The sequence below is a fragment of the Cydia amplana genome, chromosome 27 (assembly GCF_948474715.1).
Source record: "Cydia amplana chromosome 27, ilCydAmpl1.1, whole genome shotgun sequence".
In the NCBI taxonomy this organism is placed as follows: Eukaryota; Metazoa; Arthropoda; class Insecta; order Lepidoptera; family Tortricidae; genus Cydia; species Cydia amplana.
In genome coordinates this window covers 1,949,861-1,968,129 of record NC_086095.1, presented here as the reverse complement: position 1 = coordinate 1,968,129, position 18,269 = coordinate 1,949,861, and the positions used below count along the sequence as shown (strand labels likewise).

Sequence of the window (18,269 nt, the reverse complement as noted above, 5' to 3'; positions counted from 1 at the left end):
ACACGATACCTATCCGTGATCCGTCCTTGAAAACTATTTGTTGCGGCTCCTACCAACGAAGGGGAAGCGGGGACCGTACACCACTAAACCAGTTGGCCCATCGGCCGCGCCCCCCGCCGTCTCTATAGACGCCTAGCGAGCCATTAGGCTCTGAGATACACGCTCATGTGCGCGTCACACTCGCAAATATATTTTTCATACAATGTAATCTTAAGTACCTCTGTGGAACCAGAATTAGAAGCTTTTTAAGTATCTGCGATTTTTATTTAATACTCAAGACATCCAAGCTTGAACATGGTGACCCCGACGTGATTAATACGCAACGATTGCTTCTGCCCGAGTCGAACGGAATTTCTACGTGTGAAGAGAGCAAAGGTCACGACAGCTACAACGTGGCAGAAATTGGACATCCCGGCGTCAACGCAGCATTCTGAACTTACGACGCCTATCGGAGTGTACCTATCCACGACGCCAGTTGCACTGTACAGAGATATATTCGGAGATTTACGACGCCATTTTGGAAGCTGCAGACACCCTTACTTCAAGCCCGCCGCCGGTCAGAACTACGCCGCCGCAGCCAAGGTTTAGCAAGGGAAGTGCACCATTCCTTCATATTTCCTATTTTTCTGCTCGTACTATCCTCCACCTACTTGACTATTTAGCTTTGCCGTCTTCACCCTTCGCCGTGCTTAAGTTTAATTGTATGCCATTTTATTGCACTAGTGACGTAAACATTTTTTAGCACGTATCCTCATTTAATAGCTAGTGTCAGTGAAATAATCTGATCGCTGCTTTATAGCCAAACTTAAAGCCTATAGTCTTTCACGACAATTTAAGAACTTAAAACTATTAAAGAACAGAACGCTTATTTGAGTGACATTCTTATTAGTTAATTTCTTCAACTTAATTTAAACATTCCGTTATTTCATAAAGCATACTCCCACTTTGTGCTATATAGAATACTGTCTAGCGATTTTACTAATTACGCACAGTTAAATCTCAACGCAAAAAATTCCATTGCATTCCATAGTAACACAAGTGTTCACCGTGTTACAGATAAGAACCGGTCGCATCGCTCCCGGCAACAGCCACTACTCAGCTGCAGCTGCGGTGCGTTTTCCGCTGACTCCTGCATTCCGCATAGCACTGTTGCCGACCGAGCCAACCACTGTGACTGTGAACATAGGCCGGAAAAATTTACGTATTTATTCCAATATTTTATTTTTGATTTCTCATTTCCTCATTCGCTGTTTTTAATTGAAATCGGATCTTTTTCATATAATGGCTACGTTGATTCCTACTAGAACGTCCATTAAGGGGCGTATTACTAAATTTAAAAATTACATTGTGGAATTGAATGCTCAGGAAAATATTTCCTCGAAAGATGTAGACGAACTTTCGTTGAAGTTGGATCGTTTTCGTAATATGTTCACACAATTCGACCAGATCCAAACTCAAATAGAAATTGCGACTACATCTGATATGCAGTCCGAAATTGACATAAGAGAAGAGATGGAAAATGATTTTATTTCTCTTATTGCAACGGCGCAGAAAATTATCGATAAGATAGCCGAAAGATCTGATTTCGCCAGCGTAAAGTCTGAAGTTCAAAGTAACTGTGGTCATGACAATGTTTGCAACGGTTTAAATTTTCGTTTGCCTGTGATTAAAATCGCTAGTTTCGATGGTTCGTATTTTAAGTGGCTCGAATTTAGAGACACATTTGATTCACTCATTCACAGTTCCGACCACATCAAGCCGATTCACAAATTTCACTATCTAAATTCTTATTTGGACGGTGAAGCGGCTCAGGTGATAAGTAATTTAGAAGTGTCGGACAATAATTACGCTGAGGCATGGCGTCTACTCTGCGAGAGATATGACAACAAAAAACAGCTGATTAGCAACCATTTAAACTCATTGTTTAACTTACAACAGATTGGTCGCGAATCGGCAAAGTCCTTGCGCTATTTAGTGGATCATGTGTCCAAAAACCTACGGGCTTTAAATACGTTGGGCCAGCCCACTGATAAGTGGGACACGCTTCTTATACATATGGTCGCGAATAAACTTGATAGTAATACGAGTTTAAAATGGGAGGAATTTAAAGGTAATTCATTTTCAAATGACGTTATGCCGTCATTGGCCGATTTTAATCGCTTTTTAAAGGGACGTGCGGATGTTTTGGAATCGGTTCAGCGTAATAAATCTGATAAGCCTATCACTAATAATAATAATAAACGCGAACCTATTGCCTCGCCTCATAATAAACGCGAGAAGTCTAGCACCAAATGTTTTGCGGTTTCAGCCACTCCTGCTGCTTCGGCCTCGGCCTCTCCTCCTGCCTGTGTGTTCTGCAGCGGCGAGCACCGGATTTACGATTGCTCGTCATTCCTGTCCCTGCCAGTTGAAGACCGGATCTCCGGAGCGTCAAGGTTACGCCTTTGTCTCAACTGTTTGCGGAAGGGGCACACTTCTCATCGCTGCAGAGTAGCTCCGTGTCACACTTGTAAGAAGCGCCATAATACTTTGTTGCATAGGGAGACTCCTCAGGTTGCCGCTGCGCCCGTAGATGCGCCTCCGCCGCGTTCGGAGCCCGAGCTCGGGCTGTCGTCGAATGTGACCGTGTCGCGCTCAAATCAAATACTCTTGCCTACCGCGTACATAGACATATATAGCCCGGCTATTAATGATTATGTAACAGCGCGCGCGTTTTTAGATTGCGGAAGCATGCCTTCTATTGTTACAAGCAGTTTTAAACAGAAATTGCAACTCGCACCGCTGCCCAGTAATTCCAAGCTTTTCGGATTGTCCGACGTTCCTATATCTAGTAATCCGGAGCGCTGCTTTGTGCAAATTCGGTCTAAACATGATAAAAAATCTAAATTCGATATCGCATGTTTAGCGCTGCCTGTAATTAATAGCACTTTGCCACTAGAGTATGTCGATGTGTCGAGCGTCCAGTGGCCACGTAATAAAACGCTCGCTGATCCTAATTTTAATCAGCCCGGACCTGTAGATATTTTACTTGGCGGTGACGTTTTTTGGAGTCTGGTTGAAGGCCAGCAAATTGATATAGGGCACGATTCGCTTGTTTTGCGCAAATCGAAACTAGGTTGGTTAGTGGTCAGTAAGTACAATGCATTTTCAATGTTGAACGATAAGTCGTTCAATTCCTCTTTACAATGCAATCACTTGTACACCAGTGATAATCTCGACGACTCGCTTACCAAATTCTGGCAGCTGGAGCAGGTGCCCCAACCTAGTCAACCGTTTACCGATTTAGAGGCGGAATGTGAGCAACACTTTGTCACTCACACTTATCGTGACGATAACGGTAGGTTTCACGTGCGTTTGCCATTAGTTACGGAACCCGATTGTTTAGGGGATTCGTATCGATATGCTAAAAAACGGTTCTTTGCATTAGAGAAACGATTCAAACGCAACCCTGATTTGAAAACAGCTTACCAGCAATTTATAAATGAATATGCCGAATTAGGCCATCTCTCTGTGTCCGATTCTGACATTCCGGATCCTTCTTTTTTTGTGTCACATCATTCTGTGCAAAAGCCCTCCAGCGAATCTACAAAATTAAGGGTCGTTTTCAATGGCAGTGCCCCCACTACGTCTGGCTATTCTATAAACGACCTACAGATGGTTGGGCCGACGATCCAAGATTCGTTGTTTAACATTCTTCTGAGGTTTCGTACTTACAAATATGTTTTAACTGGGGATGTCGCTAAGATGTATCGGCAGGTCCTGGTTCAGGAATGCGACCGCGATTTACAATTAATCCTCTGGCGCTCCAATGAGAACGAGCCTTTAAAAACTTTAAGGCTTAACACGGTCACTTACGGATTTTCAAGTGCTAGTTTTTTGAGTACACGCTGTTTGTGGCAGTTGGGCGAGGAATGTGCAGATGAAAAAATTAAGACCATCATTCAAAATGATTTTTTAGTTGACGATTTATTAACGGGATCAGACACAGAGGAGAAATTGCGTTATATTAAAGAGTCGGTTGAGCGTGCGCTGGCAGCTGGTTGTTTTCCCTTGCGCAAATATCGCACAAATTTACCGTCAATTTTGCATGACTCACAAAACGATAGTGTAGGTGAAAATAAAGGCAGCTTGATCATTAGCTCGTCGTCGCACACGCTAGGAGTGGGCTGGGACTCTGAGGCAGATGTCATTCATTTTCCTACTCAATACTCTGCCAAGGACGGCCACCCTACGAAACGTTCAATTTTATCGGACTCGTGTAAAATATTTGATCCCCTAGGCCTCTTGTGTTTGCTGACGATTATACCTAAGGTTTTAATTCAAAAATTATGGATTGAAAAAATCGACTGGGATGTTCCCGTGCCGAGTTACATAAACGAGTCTTGGCAGGACTTTGTTAACGGGTTAGCGTCTTTAACTTCGCTCCAAATACCTCGTAATGTACTTTGCGACTCGCCGACGCATATCGAGATGCACGTCTTTTGTGATGCAAGCTCAGTTGCATACGCGGCCTGTATTTATTTAAAGTCCACTAATGAGAAGGGCGATGTTGTAGTCAGGTTGCTGTGCGCCAAGGCCAAGGTCGCGCCGGTCCAGGCTACGACTATTCCGCGATTGGAATTATGCGCTTGCCTTCTAGGCGCGCAGCTCGCGTCAGCTGTTTCTAAGACGTTGCGCTGCCAGATTGCGCAGAAATTTTATTGGACTGACTCGTCAATTGTAATCGCATGGCTTAAAACTAATCAAACCAAATTAAAAACGTTTGTTGCCAATCGCGTGCCTCATATTTTAGAACTCACCGATGGCAGTGAGTTTCGTCACGTTCCAACCGCGTTAAATCCGGCTGACTACCCATCTAGAGGGGTCGAAGCGCGTCGCTTACCTGATTTGCACATGTGGTGGACCGGGCCATCTTTCTTATACGAGCCACAAAATAACTGGCCTCAGTTTTCCTCAAACTCGGAACTCGATTTACCCGAGCTAAAGGTTAACGTCGCGATTACTGACGATTCGCAAAAAAACAATGTTATTGATTTCGATCGATATTCGAAACTTACACATTTACAACGTGCGGTAGCTTATATGCTTAGGTTTGCGCATAACTGCCGCCCTTCATCCAATAAAACTACGGGTGTGCTACAACCTGAGGAGCTCGAGGTTTCGTTTAAAAAACTGGTCGCTTTGTCACAACAGGCTAGTTTCCCCCTTGAATTGAATTTGTTGCGTGACAAGCAACCTCTAGGCCCTAAAAGCCCTATTTTATCATTGAACCCATTTTACGATGAAGACGACAAGCTTCTCAGAGTTGGTGGACGTCTGTCCTCGTCGTTTTATCCATTTGACAAACGCCACCCAATGCTGTTACACTCTAAACATAGATTGACTAGATTGCTGTTTCAACAGGAACACATCCGTCTCCTGCACGCTCCTCCTCAGCTGCTTCTAGCCGCCGTTCGCGAGACGGTATGGCCCGTATCGGGGCGCACGCTTGCGCGTACCGTATCGCAGCAATGCGTGACCTGTCGCCGTGCAGCTGGCAACACTTCTGCTCCTTTGATGGGCGCTCTGCCTTCTCAGCGCGTAACGCCTGATTTCCCTTTCATTAGTGTCGGCGTAGACTTCGCTGGGCCCTTTATGATTACGGACAGGCATGGCAGAGGTTGCAAAATAACAAAGTGCTATTTAGCTATATTTGTTTGTTTCCGGTACAAATGTTTGCATTTAGAGGCAGTAAGCACGCTGTCGACGGATTCGTTCATACTTTCACTGCGACGTTTTATCTCTCGTAGAGGGCGACCTCGCGAAATATTCTGCGATAATGGACGTAATTTTGTAGGAGCGGCCAAGGAAATTAGCGATTACCTTACTTCAAACTCAGACACGGTTTGCAATTTTGCAGCAAATGAGGGAATACAATTTAAATTCCAACCGGCATATGCTCCTCACTTTGGTGGTTTGTGGGAAGCAGGAGTCAAATCGGCAAAATTTCACCTCAATCGTATATTAGGTAACGCTCATTTAACCTATGAAGAATTGGCAACTCTCTTTAGTCAGGTAGAATCTATCCTTAATAGTCGTCCTTTATGTCCTTTGTCGTCCTCACCAAACGATTTCCAACCCTTAACCCCAGGTCACTTCATCATCGGCCGCGCGCTCACTTCGTTGCCGTCGCCCCACCTCGCGGATATAAACCCAAACCGTTTAGATAGGTTTCAGAGGCTCGAGGCATTAAGACAGCACTTCTGGCGGCGCTGGCAATTGGAATACGTCGGCGAGCTCCAACAACGGACGAAGTGGCGTGTTCCAGGACGAGCTCTTCAACTGGGTGACCTGGTCCTCATCAAGGAAGAGAATACTCCTCCCCTACACTGGCGGCTTGGACGAATCGCTAAATTGTTTCCTGGCGCCGACGGGATTTCGCGAGTGGCCGAAGTTGCCACAGTAACGGGCACTTATAAACGAGGTGTGAAGTACCTCTGCCCACTGCTGGACGACACTCATGAAGCCTTGAAGGCTGACGCCTCCAAGGGCCCCCAGGATGTTGCGGCTCCTACCAACGAAGGGGAAGCGGGGACCGTACACCACTAAACCAGTTGGCCCATCGGCCGCGCCCCCCGCCGTCTCTATAGACGCCTAGCGAGCCATTAGGCTCTGAGATACACGCTCATGTGCGCGTCACACTCGCAAATATATTTTTCATACAATGTAATCTTAAGTACCTCTGTGGAACCAGAATTAGAAGCTTTTTAAGTATCTGCGATTTTTATTTAATACTCAAGACATCCAAGCTTGAACACTATTAATATTATTTATGCGTTTCACGGATACTTACCGTCCTTCTTATACAGGGTGCCTCCCATCATGGGGTTTTAAATGCAGGGCTCGATTCAACTCGCTACACTTGTGTTACTTTTTTATGGAACCAACCCCGAAATCGCGAAAAAAATATCGGCTTTTTCATACATTTTGGCTGATCAGATATCGATGTTTTCTATGGAAAAGCCAAGCATTTTTTCGCGATTTGGGGCTCAGTCCCATGGTAAAAGTAGCTCGCTTTTTTTTTTATTTTTATTTAAAGCCCCATGGTGGGAGACATACTGTAGAATTTCTAAGTTTATGGAAACATAGTGGCACTACAGAAAAACCGGACAAGTGCCAGTAGGACTCGCCCACCGAGGGTTCCGTACTTTTTATGTTGCTATAGCGGCAACAGAAATACATCATCTGTGAAAGTTTCGTCTAGCTATCACGGTTCATGAGATACAGCCTGGTGCCAAACAGACGGAGAGTGGAGGCTTAGTAATGGGTCCCGTTTTTACCCTTTGGCTACGGAACCCTAATAACTGTCATATCATAGTCGATGATGATGATATTCTGGCGGTAGAGTGGGCGCGGCGAGCGGCCTCTCGCGCAGTATGGCGACCAGGTCTCTGAGCAGCTCCACTCCTTGGGCTACGGCCTCCGCTTGCTTCTCGGCCGCTAGCGCGCTGCGCATGGCCGCCTGTTGGACGAAGCAGTATTTGAAAAACCGAAAACCGTATTAATGGGGTTGGCCGGTCGAAGTATTTAGCAGATGGCGCCATCATAGCTTGCCCTGTCAATCCCTAGAATTGTGTCAAATTTTTTTTTTTTTTTTATGTCCTGGATGCCAGCCCTTTAAGCCAAATCTCATAGAAAAAGGGGCAAGCTATGATGGCGGGGTCCCGTTGTTTCCCATGAAGTTTTAAGTCATAATGTATTGTTTGTCATATTATCATTAGTCATAAAACTGAAACCGTTAACATTTCAGGGTTTTCGTTAGGTTATCCTATAGATAGGTTAGGTTAGGTTTGTTTTATGGCAATCCTGAAAAGTGACGCGTTTCTGAACCAAATGAATTATGACTAACGAAAATGCGGGCAAACAATACATTATGGCTTAAAACTATTTGGGAAACACTAGAGACCCTATGATGGCGCCATGTATGCAAACCTTTGACAGTTGCCAAACCCATTTAACCCTAATCCGGGTTGGCGGTTCAACCATGTCAATGGAATGTCAGGGTGGCATAAGACAGGTAGCCAGGAATCGTTCGCAGATAAACGAAACGCTATTTGTCCTTATCGCACAAATATGGAAGAGTGATAGAGAGATAGGTAGCGTTTCTTTGTAGCGCAATCGATTGCCATGTTGGCTAGGCATCCAATGGTGACTCACCACAGCGAGCAATTCCTCAGTGGACGGTTTTCCCTCCGTGGCCGGGACGGAACCCTCGGAACACATGTCCTCTACGCCTGGCTTGCGGTCGGAACTCTGTCGCCATAATGAGGCTTCTGGTATATAATGATGACTCACCTCAGCGAGGAGTTCCTCGGTGGACAGTTTTCCCTCGGTAGCCGGGGCGGAACCCTCGGAACACATGTCGTCGTCTACGCCCGGCTTGCGGTCGGAACTCTGTCGCCATAATGTCGCTGCTGGTACCTATATAATGGTGACTCACCTCAGCGAGTAGTTCCTCGGTGGACAGTTTTCCCTCGGTAGCCGGGGCGGAACCCTCGGAACACATGTCGTCGTCTACGCCCGGCTTGCGGTCGGAACTCTGTCGCCATAATGTCGCTACTGGTATATAACGATGACTCACCTCAGCGAGTAGTTCCTCGGTGGACAGTTTTCCCTCGGTAGCCGGGGCGGAACCCTCGGAACACATGTCGTCGTCTACGCCCGGCTTGCGGTCGGAACTCTGTCGCCATAATGTCGCTGCTGGTACCTATATAATGGTGACACACCTCAGCGAGTAGTTCCTCGGTGGACAGTTTTCCCTCGGTAGCCGGGGCGGAACCCTCGGAACACATGTCGTCGTCTACGCCCGGCTTGCGGTCGGAACTCTGTCGCCATAATGTCGCTACTGGTATATAACGATGACTCACCTCAGCGAGTAGTTCCTCGGTGGACAGTTTTCCCTCGGTAGCCGGGGCGGAACCCTCGGAACACATGTCGTCGTCTACGCCCGGCTTGCGGTCGGAACTCTGTCGCCATAATGTCGCTACTGGTATATAACGATGACTCACCTCAGCGAGTAGTTCCTCGGTGGACAGTTTTCCCTCGGTAGCCGGGGCGGAACCCTCGGAACACATGTCGTCGTCTACGCCCGGCTTGCGGTCGGAACTCTGTCGCCATAATGTCGCTGCTGGTACCTATATAATGGTGACTCACCTCAGCGAGTAGTTCCTCGGTGGACAGTTTTCCCTCGGTAGCCGGGGCGGAACCCTCGGAACACATGTCGTCGTCTACGCCCGGCTTGCGGTCGGAACTCTGTCGCCATAATGTCGCTACTGGTATATAACGATGACTCACCTCAGCGAGTAGTTCCTCGGTGGACAGTTTTCCCTCGGTAGCCGGGGCGGAACCCTCGGAACACATGTCGTCGTCTACGCCCGGCTTGCGGTCGGAACTCTGTCGCCATAATGTCGCTACTGGTATATAACGATGACTCACCTCAGCGAGTAGTTCCTCGGTGGACAGTTTTCCCTCGGTAGCCGGGGCGGAACCCTCGGAACACATGTCGTCGTCTACGCCCGGCTTGCGGTCGGAACTCTGTCGCCATAATGTCGCTGCTGGTACCTATATAATGGTGACTCACCTCAGCGAGTAGTTCCTCGGTGGACAGTTTTCCCTCGGTAGCCGGGGCGGAACCCTCGGAACACATGTCGTCGTCTACGCCCGGCTTGCGGTCGGAACTCTGTCGCCATAATGTCGCTACTGGTATATAACGATGACTCACCTCAGCGAGTAGTTCCTCGGTGGATAGTTTTCCCTCGGTAGCCGGGGCGGAACCCTCGGAACACATGTCGTCGTCTACGCTCGGCTTGCGGTCGGAACTCTGTCGCCATAATGTCGCTACTGGTATATAACGATGACTCACCTCAGCGAGTAGTTCCTCGGTGGACAGTTTTCCCTCGGTAGCCGGGGCGGAACCCTCGGAACACATGTCGTCGTCTACGCCCGGCTTGCGGTCGGAACTCTGTCGCCATAATGTCGCTGCTGGTACCTATATAATGGTGACTCACCTCAGCGAGTAGTTCCTCGGTGGACAGTTTTCCCTCGGTAGCCGGGGCGGAACCCTCGGAACACATGTCGTCGTCTACGCCCGGCTTGCGGTCGGAACTCTGTCGCCATAATGTCGCTACTGGTATATAACGATGACTCACCTCAGCGAGTAGTTCCTCGGTGGACAGTTTTCCCTCGGTAGCCGGGGCGGAACCCTCGGAACACATGTCGTCGTCTATGCCCGGCTTGCGATCGTCGTCTGAACTCTGTCGCCGTCCGCTTGAGGCTGACAACCAAATATATCTTTATTTACCCTACTGTCAAAGGAGAGATATATATCACTACATAGTATAAAACAAAGTCGCTTCTCGGCTGTCTGTCCCTATGTATGCTTAGATCTTTAAAACTACGCAACGAATTTTTTATAGATGGAGTGATTCAAGAGGAAGGTTTATGCATAACTTGTTAACCCGTGCGAAGCCGGGGCGGGTCACTAGTGCTATTATAAATAATTAATTATTGCCAAATAGCGTAAAAATGGAAACAAGTCGAAGCTACTCGAAAAGTTTTGTTTTGATCCTATTTCTAGTTCGGTCATGAATACCGGTGCCTTTTTGCGATATAAATATAACCATACCGGAACTGAAGAGGACCGAATAAATTATTATATCCGGTATAGGCACTTATTAATTTCGTTTAAAAAACTAAGATGAAATACGACAAAAACTGCGATTGTTGTAAATATTTTATTTCATATAGGTTACAGAATATACAGAAAATACCTATACCTACCTATATATACTTATTGTTACAGAAAATGTATAAGTAGATTATGTTAATACATTTTACACTTTTTTGTACAATGGATTATATCGCTTATATGGTGGTAACTAGGAATTATTTTTACCAGCTGCTCCCACTGGTAATTTGGTGGTAATATATCTAAATAACCCGTCTTACATTATATGGCCAATATAGCCGTACATGAGGATAAGGAAGATACTAAATATGTGTAAATAATCAAACACTACAGTTTTTTGCATATGAAATGAAATAAAAAAATTATTTCGAGTAACTATGGATTCATACAGATTTATTAGTAGACTTACGTTCCTAATGTTAGTACCTAAACCTAATTAACTATTCTATACCTATTTATAAGACGATATATTTCAAGTATAATAATTAAACATTCTTCAATATAGTTATGAACTTGTCCCACAGGCAAAAACCATTAGCATCAACAGCACAACCTTCCATTTGCAGCAGCGCCTCTAGCGGCGGGTGCAGTAAACTGGCTTCAACGCCATCTCTGAGCTGTTTCGAGGACTGATACACGTAGCGCACACGCAGCAGCTCCCTCTTACTCCATTCGTCGTGCCACTTCTCAAACACGACTTTCCCGCCAATAGGCTCCTTCTCATACTGACCAATCAGAGTGTAGTTTTTAAAATCCAAAGAAGACAACAGCGGACCTATATTGGTGTCATGCCCGACTAGAAGATAGAATTTTCTAGTACCATTTTCGAATACATCGGTCATATATTCAAGTAAGTCTGAAGATATATCTTTGTCAGAAGGTTTAGTTCTGAAGTTCACATCTTTATAATCTTCTAATACTGCAGTTAATTTTTTCCATTGCCGTGTTGTTCGTATTTCGCCCCAAGCTACCTCGTCCAGAGATTTCCCGTCATAATATTCCATTAAAAAGTAATCCACAAAAAGGTACCCTAAGACTAAAGCACCTATGGTATTCGGTGGCTCATTAATAATTAGAATAATTTCATCTTTCAATGTACTCAAATCACAAATACTGTAATATGTGCAAATTGTCGAATTCCCAATATCTACAATTTCATTTAATTCTAAATAAGCGTCTGTCAAGTTGTAGCTATTCAATTTGATCTCCATGGCTTTTTTAACTGCTTCCATAAACTCTTCCGTATCATTTTTTAATACACATTCAAATACTGGATCCTCCCCTGTTATATTCTTATAATAAACGTCTACACCAAAACCTGCGCCTTCGACAAAAGCTCTCGCAGTTTCTATAGTCCTTTCCAAATTGTTAGAGTACACAAAAACATCATCTTCAAAGGAATTGATCTTTAATAACTTCTCTCCGATCAACCAATCATAAAAATACTTCCCCATAGCTTTTTCCAGTACGCTTCCTTTTTCAGTCAAATAACCCACATCTTCGTTAAACGTAGGCCAAGTTTTTGGCGAAAATGCCGCCATGCTACAGTTACTCAATGTCGGTGTTCGAATATTATGTCTGGATAACACGACCACTTGTTGCAGTTTAAGACCATGGCTGCTAACAGTGTTAAGCAACGGTATAATATATAACAATTTAAGATACATTTCGGTATCCAGCAGATTGATTTACGAATGTACAGAGTCCAATGGTGCAGTTTCGCGGACTGACTGCGTAGAATTTAAGTTTCAGTTTTTATAATCTTTTTCGTACAAATATGATAATAAAAGATAAAAGATAGTTTATTCAAGTAGGCATATTACAATGCGCTTATGAACGTCAAATAAAGCTACACCGGCTCCAACCCTACACCTCAGCCCCGAGAAGATTTAATTATTTTACTTCACTACATAGTATAAAACAAAGTCGCTTCCCGCGGTCTGTCTGTCTGTATGTATGCTTAGATCTTTAAAACTACGCAACGGATTTTGATACGGTTTTTTTAATAGATAGAAAGATTCAAGAGGAAGGTATATGTACAATTTGTTAACCCGTGCGAAGTCGGGCGGGTTGCTAGTTTAAAATATATCTCATAGATATTGATAGTAGAGGTGTAAAGTCTTAGTAAAAAACTTGCTCATCATGACAGTCAATCTAGATAGAGAACATTCGTATTTGTCATGCTGCTTCAGTCAACCTGACTAAAGGGGCCCACTGATTAACAGTCCGCCGGACGGTATCGGCCTGTCAGTCAATGATATTATATAACCATAGATAGGTTATACTCATAGTTGAGGAGCACAAAAAATACTTCCATATTTATTTCTGTGCCTACGAAGAAATCTGTTATTTTTGATTAATTTTTTCATTCCATCTATCTTTGTCACACTCGTTGTTAAACATAAGCTCGCCTATTTCTGTTTCGGTGTGCGGGAGCTCGTTAGCACGTGCACATATATCGCTTGTCCAGCCGCGACTAAAGGCAACTTGTCCGATTTGTCACAAGTTAAGCGCTTCAATTTTGGAACGCCTATAACCTATCTTGAGTTTTAAATCATTGCTGTCAGTTAGAACAAAAAGTTGACAGTTCCGAACAACTGACAGACCGAGTGAAGGAGGGGTAAATACGAGTAGACGAACGTGGTGGAGGGTACAGCGCCATCTATTTTGTGTATTTTTTTCAAAATTTTAGACCCAGTAGTTTCGGAGACAAAGCGGGAGCGGGGGGGGGGGGGAACGGTCATGTTTTGACTATTTTCTCAAATAGCTTCTTACCTAGTTATTTTAAAATAATAAAAAATATATATTTGAAACATATATAGTTATATAACACATAATATGATAACACTATATAGTTTGATAAACTTTATTTTTTAACTTTCTCATTTACCCCCCAAAAGTAGCCCCCATGTTTAAAATTTATGTTTTACGTTACATGTCCGCCTTTGGGTCACTAATTTACATATGTGTACCTAATTTCAACTTGATTGGTCCAGTAGTTTCCGAGAAAATAGGCTGTGACAGATGGACAGACAGATGCACGAGTGATCCTATAAGGGTTCCGTTTTTTCCTTTTGAGGTACGGAACCCTAAAAAGGGGCAAGCTATGATACCTTTGACAGTTGCCAACCCTATTATTACAAGTAGTGTACAATAAATTCATCTTTAATTCTTAAATTAGATAAGTTAAATCAAACAGTTTCCGTCTATAAACTATTTACTCAGGTGATAAAAAAACAAAGACTTTTTTATTCGAGATTAAACTTTCGCGAGACATATTTACGACTTTTTTATTGTTTGATTAGGTGCAATTTGAGGCGGTGACTCAGGCAATGCATGTTGGCAGAAGACTTAAGCTGCATGTGATGCATTTTTAACAACAAGCTGCATCATCATCATCATCGGCTCCTAACCATTTTCGGCCACAGCGACTGCTTTCTACCGCTGAGAGCGTCGCCGGTGCGCTCTCAGGAGACCGACATAGCCAATATTTGCAGCAAATGTGCGGCCACACTCGCTGCAGGTCAGCACCCTTCCGACGTAATAGGCTACATTCCTACTAGTCAAATGAGCTTCTTTTTTAGAACTGTCAAAACGATTTACTAATATGGAATTTATATGAAAACGAATGTAGTGACGTCACGGTAAACTCACCTACTTTTTATACTTCCATCCGATTTATTAAATACAAATTTAAGCTAGTTTTTAATTTCTTTTAGTAATACACTATCTTGTTTGTAAATAAATGATTTTGTAATAAGTAAAAAAAAAAATACAAATTGTGTTTAAAAATAGCTGCTGTCTATGTTTTTCTAATAATTATCTGGTGCTTTATTTCGTGCACGGTTTGAAATAATTTATTTTAAGTACAGGAAACACCCCTATTACATGTGATGGCTACAGGTGGTCTGGCTTTTAGCTCGCTACAAGCTTATAAGAAGGGGCTTTTAGTTTTCATATTAAATTATGGGATTTGACCAGACAAAACCCACAACACAAGCTTTCTTGAGCTTACTGTGGGACTTAGTCAATCTGTGTAAGAATGTCCTAAAATATATTTTTTTTTAACCCTTTAGCTAAGGAGATACTTCTGCGGAAATGGCGTTGGATACGAAGGCCAAACAACCACCTATCCAAGCAAGGGCAGACTTGGGAAGTTCCTGGAAAAGAGGGAAAGGACGCTCACGTACCACTTGGAGGCGCACAGTGGAAAAGGAGGCTGTACCTACTGGCCTCGGTTGGCCGCGAAAAATGGAAATCCCTTCTGAGAGCCCTATCTCCCTGATGAGGGATAACAGGATACCATCATCATTAACCTCGTGCCGCCCACCATACAAAATTATAGCCAAGCAAGTTTGAATCTTGTTGTATTTTCAATTGGGTTGAATTTCCTTTGTCCGAAAATGTTACGAGAGAAATGAAATTCTACCTACTTTGTTTTTAATTAAGGTTGACATTCCATCGAAACTGAGTGTACATCCTAATGTACATTGGGCGGCACAAGGTTAATGATCGGACACCGGTAGCATTTTATGTCATTTTGACGTCCAACGTAATACTCTTATGCCTTTAAACGAGCAATTAGTCATTACGTTGGACGTCAAAATGACATAAAATGCTATCGGTGTCCGATCATTAATCACCATCATATTGAATTTTTACAAATAAAAAAATTATTTGTCTATGTTGGAAGCGCTGGTGGCCTAGCGGTAAGAGCGTACGACTTTCAATCCGGAGGTCGCGGGTTCAAACCCCGGCTCGTACCAATGAGTTTTTCGGAACTTATGTACGAAATATTTGATATTTACCAGTTGCTTTTCGGTGAAGGAAAACATCGTGAGGAAACCGGACTAATCCCAATAAGGCCTAGTTTCCCCTCTGGGTTGCAAGGTCAGATGGCAGTCGCATTCGTAAAAACTTGTGCCTACGTCAAATCATGGGATTAGTTGTCAAGCGGACCCCAGGCACCCATTTGCCGTGGCAAAATGCCGGGATAACACGAGGAAGAAGAAGAATTAGTCTATGTTGATAGTTGATACTTACACGCTGCGCTGCTCCCGAGCAGCCTTTCCAAGCGCTCCTCAACACTGGATAGGTCTCCTAGGGCTCCGCCGGCCGCTGTCTTCTTGCGGGCCTTGTACTTGATGTCTGCCCAGTACTGAAAATGGGAAATAAATGGACTCCATCGTAAGCTTGAAATTTAGCATTTACAAGTATTTAGTGTTGTATACTCTTAACGTGTGTGTCTTAACGGTGTGTTGTGTTTCCATGCTGCATTTATAATGTTATTATGCCTTGATTAAGCCTCGTTTTTTTTAGCATTAGAAAAATGGTAAACGTTTTTTAGCATTAGTAAAAACCGAGCTATAACACCACGCAATTTCCTCTACAAAGCGGGAAAACACTGGGATCAGCTATGAGTGAAGAGCTATGAAAATGTTGACAGCTAAACATGTAAAAATTAAATATTACAACTTTGTGTTAGCTCCTTTTTAATCAACATATATTTTAATAGAATCATCAAGGTTTCAGGTCGTAAGATAGAAATTGATAGGTAATTAGTGGAAGCATAATGTATAACTTTGTAGTTTATTTTTAGTATTACCACAGAATAAATAATAGTACTAAGTACAGAAGACTCACTCTCTAACAAAACGCGTCTGTTACGATCAGCACATATATGATCGCTAGGTGGCGACAGCGCCACGCGCGGCTTATGGCTAGCCACTGAAATTGGTGTGGAACGGATGTACTTTTAGCTACCTGTAGCAAAGCGACGAAATATCGGAGTGAGCCACGCCTGGTATTACACAAAAACTGACTATAACATTTAGGTACTCTATGGCCCGGGGCGGCAGGCTGCACGGGGCGGTTTTTTTTCCTTATATGAGACACCACTTAATAGGGCGGCGAATCTAACTGGCCCGGGGTGCCAAATCTTTAAATTACGCCTCTGAAAGAACATAAGAGCTGCCCGGCTTTCACACCCGCTAAAAATCATAGAAATACTTCAAATCCAAAACAAAACCCGCACGTAAAAACTTACTCGACACCACTTATCGGGTGATTTTCTCGCGCCTCCACAATCCTGGGCAACGGCGTTCAGCCGTTCAGCCAACAGACGCCAAAGCTTGCACGAACTGAGCCTGGAATAAACCGACTGCTTGCTCGCTGCAAAGTCGGGGTGTTCTTCCATAAACGACAGTAGGAGTTCAAGCTGTTCGCCGCTCACCCGACTGCGGGTCAGGGCCGCGCCTTGGCTCATTTCCCATGTAGTTTAGACGGTTAAATTGTCATTGTTTTATTTCGATAGCCGACAAACGCTTCCCGAAAAGATGCCGAAAAGCTTCGCTTTTTGTTTGACATTGACAGTTATGACATTTGACTTTGACGTTTAGCATGGTATTGCTAGTACCTAAGTGTTGCTAAACGGTTGCTAGTATAGTTGGTCAAACCAAATTTGTCAGTAAATAAGAACAAAAAAAAAACCTTTTCTTTTGGGTGCCAGTACTAGAGACAAAGACTGTAAGACAAAGATGTTTAGTATTATTATCTCTGTCTATGTTTGAAATGAGACAGTCCTTTGACAAACTATATTTAACGCACGCAACCCGTTTAAATCTTAAAATACCGGACAAGTGCGAGTCCGCCTTGCCCACCGTGGGTTCTGTACAAATTAAATTTTTAGTTATTGTTACTAGCTATCACGATTCAATCATGTGATACAGCCTGGTCACAGACAGACGACAGACGAACAGTGGAGTCTTAGTAGATACTGTAGATAGTAGATATATAGTAGGGTCCCGTTTTTACCCTTTGGGTGGGAACCCTAAAAAAGAGTCGCCAGGAGGTTATAGTGCACTCATATTCCATACGAAACGATTTGGGTTATGAAGAGTGGGTTGCATGGGGTTGCACCAAACTGTTTTACATTATATCGTTAAAGAGTTCGCAAAATTTTATTGTATGGAAAGTTTCATAGTAAACAGCCGCGGCGCGCCGGCTGACGTTGATCAGTTTGTCAAGTGCGGATGGTGCAACTGCTACTGAATATACAATCAGGCGAACAAAATCCACTGTTGTGTGAGGAGCTAGAGTTAGGTTTCAATCGGGCGCAATTTCTTTTTTAACGCCTGATAATTTTGAATAGCAAAATAATCCAAAGGCGTTATTCAAAAAATCTTGCCGGCTCTGGGAGTTCTGGGACATTGTTTTAATAGCACATCGGCGGCAAACAAGCATACGGCCCACCTGATGGTAAGCAGTCACCTACCACCACCATTGTCATTGTATATTATTGCGTACCTACATATACTTTGTCAAAGGACTGTCTCATTTCAAACATAGACAGAAAGAATCATACTATCTTTGTCTTACACTAGTACTAGCACCCAAAAGAAAAGGATGAGTAGGTATAGATTTCCTGGTTCTTACTGACTGGTAAATTGGTTTGACCAACTATATGTTTAGACCTTAACCCGTCGAGCGCCCAGCAGAACTAAGAATAGTATGGAGTTACCATCACACGTGTCTTGGTAGGGCG

General features: G+C 43.8%; 2 protein-coding genes across 2 annotated transcripts; one reads left to right on the top strand and one right to left on the bottom strand.

The window, feature by feature from the left end:
• Positions 1–4,317: 4,317 nt before the first annotated feature.
• Positions 4,318–6,675, top strand: LOC134660557 (uncharacterized). Its single transcript, XM_063516329.1, has one exon. It carries the CDS (start codon positions 4,471–4,473, stop codon positions 6,586–6,588), a length of 2,118 nt encoding a protein of 705 aa, XP_063372399.1. The 5' UTR covers positions 4,318–4,470; the 3' UTR covers positions 6,589–6,675.
• A 671-nt stretch (positions 6,676–7,346) lies between these two features.
• On the bottom strand, positions 7,347–17,055 carry LOC134660541 (uncharacterized). Its single transcript, XM_063516319.1, has 4 exons — positions 16,773–17,055; positions 15,770–15,884; positions 10,188–10,312; positions 7,347–7,501 (listed from the first exon to the last, which is right to left on the bottom strand). Exons 1-4 carry the CDS (start codon positions 16,989–16,991, stop codon positions 7,352–7,354), a joined length of 609 nt encoding a protein of 202 aa, XP_063372389.1. The 5' UTR covers positions 16,992–17,055; the 3' UTR covers positions 7,347–7,351.
• Between the last annotated feature and the right edge of the window lie 1,214 nt (positions 17,056–18,269).

What these genes read in the sequence shown, in the direction of transcription:
- LOC134660557 (XM_063516329.1), top strand. Translation starts at nt 4,471, where the DNA reads ATGCACGTCTTTTGTGATGCAAGCTCAGTTGCATACGCGGCCTGTATT.
- LOC134660541 (XM_063516319.1), bottom strand. Translation starts at nt 16,991, where the DNA reads ATGAGCCAAGGCGCGGCCCTGACCCGCAGTCGGGTGAGCGGCGAACAG. An exon ending in CACCCGATAAGTGGTGTCGA is followed by an intron (nt 15,885 to 16,772) that starts GTAAGTTTTTAC and finishes TCCCATTTTCAG; the next exon opens with TACTGGGCAGACATCAAGTA. An exon ending in CCGAGGAACTACTCGCTGAG is followed by an intron (nt 7,502 to 10,187) that starts GTGAGTCATCGT and finishes TTCGTCCAACAG; the next exon opens with GCGGCCATGCGCAGCGCGCT.